Below are 6,340 nucleotides of genomic sequence, written 5' to 3' on the forward strand. Positions count from 1 at the left end.
CGGGTTGTAATTTCGTAATCGATCATCGTTGGTGACCCAAGTAACCGATGATCGGTACAATCGGTTACTCGGTGGTTTGAATGCCTGCGTGTGCGTAACGTCGTGTGCATGTACGTGTGTGCATGTATGTGCTTGTTTATGCCCTCGTGTACTGTTTGTTTTACACTGTTTACTACTGTGTGTATAATACATCTATGTTAATAAAGGATAACTTGTATAGTAGCGATGATATCTCTGATTCTCCATGACTTTTCGAAAAAAAAAATTCGCAATTTTTTTATTTATTTTTCGATGAAAATTGATTATGGATTTTGATAACCAAGCGCTTGGTTCAAGCCACTGTTCAAACCGATGACGAGTATAATCGATGATCGTGACATCACTACTCAATTAAGTCATCAACGATACTGAATCGATTAATAAAAGCTCGATTGAAAACTCACTGATTGATAACTGTAGACACAATTCTGGTCGCTGGTTAACGAGTAGCGTAACTTGGAACAGTGTGGCGCACCTACCATGACGGATGTTTGTCGACGATACACATGTCAGTGTTGTAGAAGAGATCGAGTACGTTCGTTTCGCCAAAGTCAAGACTTCTCAAACGCCCACCTGGTGCAGCGTCGCACCGGACGACGTACACGCCCTCTGGATGTGCATCGAGCGAGGCGGGCGGCGCGCAGCGGATGCCTCAGTAAACGACTCTGGTCGATGACGCCACACGACTCCATCGCTGTGTGGCCACCTGGTGGCGACGACCGAGGTGAGCCTGGGGCGAGATCTGAAAAGAGTCTTACACGTATATATACGAAATTCATATTTATCTCGCGTTAAATGCAAGAAAATTAACTTACTATCGAAATTTTCGATCTCCCTTCGGGAGAATCTTCATCAGGATGTGCGACGTCACCATATGTCGCCAGCAGGGGACATCATCGTGACGTGCTGCACTCGAGTGGTGTAATTTTACACTGTATAGGTATTTTTCAGAGGTGTACGCTGGTGGTGACCATAGATCCTGATAAAAGAATCTATTGCAGCAGTGAGCAAAGAGCTCCAGTGGCGGCTCCAAGTTTAAAAAAATTAATTGTTCTACTAAAAGAGAATTGTCGTATTCATGAATGAAGGCTGTACATGATACTCAAAGTGACTCAAATACCATCTCCGCGATCTACATTTCAACATTTTCTGGGGAGAGAACTCACAGACCCCAACCTGTTTCTCACCTCTCATGAAATCCTGGATCCGCCACTGCCCCTCCCCCACCCCTAGGAATTTTGCTCAGCCTACAGCCCTAGTCATGTTGGTAACATTTAATAGAACACGGGATGCCCATAAATTTCCATACCTTGAGATTTAGACAAACAGGGATCTGCTAGTTAAAACAGTTGCTATAATTTTAAATGGCCTGCGATCACGCATGTACAAATCGTGACAATCCATGATCCGCATAAAGCTGGGTTTATCACTACTGATTTGTATGCTGGCAAATTAAATCGAAAAAATTTTCAGTTTATACAACCGACAATCGGCAGTGTAAACGTAAAAGTCGCGCGCCCAAACTAGTTAACAAACCAACTGGGTTGGGAGATTTGAACGCTATTATAGTTTTCCGCAACAGGTTGTTTGCGAATTGTAAGTTTTTAGCATTTGGCCACTCAAAACGAGGTGTGTCCCTCCACCAGGGGGGAAGCACCTTTCTGCTGTCGGCGCCACAGTGGCGCAAATTGATACATGCAAAAATGCGTATCCACGTTAGCCCGCGGAGCACACTGTGGGTCAACGCTTAACACGTTTGCCGACTCGTCGTCAATAACGTAAAAGCTTTAAACAACCGATTGAGAGGTTAGTAGAATGCAGTAAAACCTGTCGTCTCGACGATCTTTTCCATAGTGTAGACCCAGCTAAAGGCTATTGTAAACTGTAAAGGATATTAATTATTGTATTCGCCCAATGATTGTCCTTATTTAGCCTGCAAAGCTACGCCGTTAAAATTGCAAACATGTACTTCTACTTTTCCTTCTATACTGGACAGTCCATATATCGGTATAAAACGTCCAGGGCTAGAGCTAGCCATGGGTGTGACCTAGCTTGGGTAAAGCCAGGTAGTTAGCCTTTTTTAGCCCGAATGTGTCAGTGGGTGTGGGTGTCACAGCAGTTTTTTTTGCGCCCTCAGTGGTTCTTTTACGTCCCCATACGTAAGTTGGCGACGAGGCACGTAGGAGAAAACCAGCCCTAAAACTCATTCTAACGTTAATCCAGAGCTTATAAATCACCAGACCAAGACCAGACAATAATTATACACACATACACAGCCGTTGACAGCAGGTCTGGCTGATTTCAGTAGAACGAGTTGGGCCCAACAAACGGGAAAACAACATAAATAAAAGCAGTTAGGAATGTATATCAATCAAAATAAAAGCATTCAACGGAAATATACAGAATGATAGGCGATCAGGATTATCTTACGCGCGTATAGTAGTAACCTTTCAACGTCGCGAATAAATAAAGTCCCTGAATTTACCCAGCTTCTCGTAAAAACATTTTAACCATGGAGGCAGACATAATTGGACGATGATTAAAGGTCAAATACGACGTATCAGCGCCTGGTGAGATTTCTCGAAGAAAATACTTCATGTACTTCATTTCGAAAAAACCATGGGCTCATGATAGATTGCAGGCGAGAGAGAGAGAGAGAGAGAGAGATTTGAATGTATTATCAAATTTATCATATATACAAATCATAGATTTTATATCCGCCTGTAACAGACACGCCTACCTCGCTGTCCAATCCTAAATTCAAGAGCATGAGGAAGAATAGTATGGACCAGAGTGGCGCCACGGGCAGTCTCGCTAGTACGGTGGGGTAGGCAACGAACGCCAGCCCTGGACCTGCACAGACAGAACACAAACCATGAAGTTAGTAAGCTGGAGTGATAGCAAAGTGTGGCAATGTCGGCTGACCTAAACATTAATTTAGAGCCGTAGCTAAGGGTAGGGTAAGATTAGTGAGTGTGGCAGAGTCCGCCATAGGCAAATATAGATATGCATGATGGTTACCAAACAGCGGACTACCTACGGTCCACAGCCCGGAATAAACCCGCGCGAGGCGTTGTTTGATCCCCACCAAAGCAATATGAGCTATAGGCATAATTATAGATATATTGTGCTGCAATTAGATAATATTGCTATGTGAAATTTTTGCCAGTTGGATGCGATGGTAATGAATTAAACGTCTTCTTCTGATGAGATTGGTTCTGGATGTTTTGTTTGCCACAACTATGAAATGTCAGGTAAATTCGCTCGTAGAAACCCCTAATTACATTACCCTGCCTCCTACGGACTCTTCTGCATATAAATCAGATTGTCACACCGTACTAAAGAATATATATTGGAGCGGCGAGGTACCGAAAGAGAGAAGATTAATAAGCGGGTAAGATGAGAAAGAGAGAGAGGGGGGAAGGAGAGAAAGAGAGAGAGAAAAAGTTAGCGAGAAAGAGAGAGAGGGTGGGGAACGAGATAGAGAGAGAGAGAGAAAGCGAGTTAGCGAGAGAGAGAGAGAGAGAGAGGGGGGAACGAGATAGAGAGAAAGTTAGCGAAAGAGTGAGAGAAGGAATTAGAGAGGTGAAGAGACAGCTGAGAGGAGACACTAATATATATATATATATGAATGAACTGTGACGTCACGCACCACTGCTGGCAACCTCGCTCACTTCTTTGCCAAGGTCATGGGCCATGTGACCCAGAATGGAGAAGACGACGAAGCCAGAGAAGATGCTGACGACGAAATTAGCGAGTGCCAGCATCAGTGTATCGCGTAGACAGTTGTTCCTGAAGCGATTGTAACTAGCCAGCGCTAGGATACTGCCGAAGGCGACACCTAGCGAGAAGAATATTTGTCCTGCTGCGAACTGTTCAACCGATGATCGAGTATAATCGATGATCGTGACATCACTACACAATAGTCATCAACGATACTGAATCGATTAATAAAAGCTCGATTGAAAACTCACTGATTGATAACTGTACACAATTCTGGTCGCTGGTTAACGAGTAGCGTAACTTGGAACAGTGTGGCGCCACCTACCATGACGGACGTGTCGACGATACACATGTCAGTGTTGTAGAAGAGATCGAGCACGTTCGTTTCGCCAAAGTCAAGCTTCTCAAACGCCACCTGGTGCAGCGTCGCACCGACCGACGTGCACGCCCTCTGGATGGCATCGAGCGCGAGGCGGCGCGCACGGATGCCCTCAGTAACGACCTGGTCGATGACGCACACGACCTCCATCGCTGTGTGGCCACCTGGTGGCGACGACCGAAGGTGAGCCGGGTGCGAGATCTGAAACAGAGGCTTACACGTATATACGAAATTCATATTTATCTCGCGTTAAATCCAAGAAATTAACTTACTATCGAAAATTTTCGATCTCCCTTCGGGAAATCTTCATCAGGATGTGACGTCACCATAGGTGGCAGCAGGTGACATCATTGTGACGTGCTGCACTCGAGGTGGTGTAATTTTACATGTATAGGTATTTGTCAGAGGTGTACGCTGGTGGTGACCATTAGATCCTGATAAAAGAATCTATTGCAGCAGTGAGCAAAGAGCTCCAGTGGGCCTCCAAGTTTAAAAAAATTAATTGTTCTACTAAAAGAGAATTGTCGTATTCAGAATGAAGGCTGTACATGTACTCAAAAGTGCCTCAAATACCATCTCCCGCGATCTACATTTTCAAAATTTTCTGGGGGAGAACCCCACAGACCCCCCACCTGTTTCTCACCCTCTCCTTGAAATCATGGATCCGCCACTGCCCCCCCCCCCACTAAGAATTTGCTCAGCCTACAGCCCTTGTCATGTTGGGTACCATTTAAGTAGAACACGGGATGCCCATAATATTTCCATACCTGAGATTTGGACGAACAGAGATCTGCTAGTTAAAACAGTTGCTATATATTAAATGGCTGCGACTCAGGTGTACGAAATCGTGACAAACCCATGATGCGTAAAGCTGGGTTTACAATACCGATTTTATGCTGGCAAATTAAATTGGACAAATTTCTCAGTTATACAACCGACAATCGGCAGTGTAAACGTAAAAGTCGCGCACCCAACTCGTTAACAACAACTGGTTGGGAGATTTGAACGTATTATATTTTCCCAACTCGGTGTTTGCGAATTGTAAGTTTTTAGCATTCGACCACTCAAAACGAGGTGTGTCCATCCACCCAGGGGGAGAGCACGTTTCTGCTGTCGGCGCCACGGTGGCGCACATCGATACATGCAAAAATGCGTATCCACGTAGCCCCGGGCGCACACTGTGGGTCAAACGTTAACACATTTGCCGACTCGTCGTCAATAACGTAAAAGCTTTGAACAACTGATTGAGGTTAGTAGAATGCAGTAAAACCTGTCGTCTCGACCATTTTTCCATAGTGTAGACCCAGCTAAAGGCTGCGTAAACTGTAAAGGATATTAATTATTGTATTCGTATTGATGTCCTTATTTAGCCTACAAAGCTACCCGTTAAAATTGCAAACATGTACTTCTACTTCTACTTCTATACTGGACAGTCCGTAAGGAATAAACGTCCAGGGCTATAGCTAGCCATGGGGTGTGACCTAGCTTGGGTAAAGCCAGGTAGTTGGCCTTTTTTAGCCGAATGTGTCAGTGGGTGTGGGTGGTCACAGCGAGTTTTTTTGCGCCCTCAGTGTACGTATGGCGACGAGGCACGTAGGAGGAAAACCAGCCCTAAAAACTCATTCTAACGTTAATCCAGAGCTTATAAATCACCAGACGAAGACCAGACAATAACTATACACACATACACAGCCGTTGACACGGTCTGGCTGATTTCAGTAGAACGGAGTTGGGCCCCAACAAACGGGGAAAACAAACATAAATAAAAGCAGTTAGGAATGTATATCAATCAAAATAAAATCATTCAACGGAAATATACAGAATGATAGCGATCTGTATTATCTTACGCTGTATAGTAGTGACCTTTCAACGTCGAGAATAATAAACGTCCCTGAATTTACCCAGCTTCTCGTAAAAACATTTTAACCATGGAGGCAGACATATTGGACGATGATTAAAGGTCAAATACGACGGTACAGCCGCCTGGTGAGATTTCTCGAAGAATGACTTCATTGACTTCATTTCGAGAAAGACCATATGGGCTCGTGATACTGATAGATTGCAGGCCACTATTAAAAGCTCGACAGGATACTATGCTTATAAGAATAGAAAATCATGAGCTGAAAAATAGTATTTCCACCGTTTTCTGCCGAGTGGCGCTATAAAACGAGTTGAGTTTGACCTCAGCCCTGGTGAAGC

General features: G+C 44.4%; 1 protein-coding gene across 1 annotated transcript in view; it reads right to left on the bottom strand.

Annotated features, from left to right (window-relative positions):
* Window positions 1–6,095, bottom strand: part of LOC106817818 (mitogen-activated protein kinase kinase kinase 5-like) — a gene marked incomplete at its 3' end in the record, with an annotated part of 32,404 nt that extends 26,309 nt beyond the window's left edge. The window contains exons 1-2 of the mRNA XM_014822519.1: window positions 5,989–6,095; window positions 4,088–4,342 (exon numbers count right to left, since the gene is read on the bottom strand). Coding sequence (XP_014678005.1) covers window positions 4,088–4,291 — 204 coding nt within the window. The remainder of the gene's footprint in view (window positions 1–4,087; window positions 4,343–5,988) is intronic.
* Window positions 6,096–6,340: the final 245 nt, after the last annotated feature.

The sequence above is a fragment of the Priapulus caudatus genome, unplaced genomic scaffold (genome assembly GCF_000485595.1).
Source record: "Priapulus caudatus unplaced genomic scaffold, Priapulus_caudatus-5.0.1 Scaffold1878, whole genome shotgun sequence".
Lineage (NCBI taxonomy): Eukaryota > Metazoa > Priapulida > Priapulimorpha > Priapulimorphida > Priapulidae > Priapulus > Priapulus caudatus.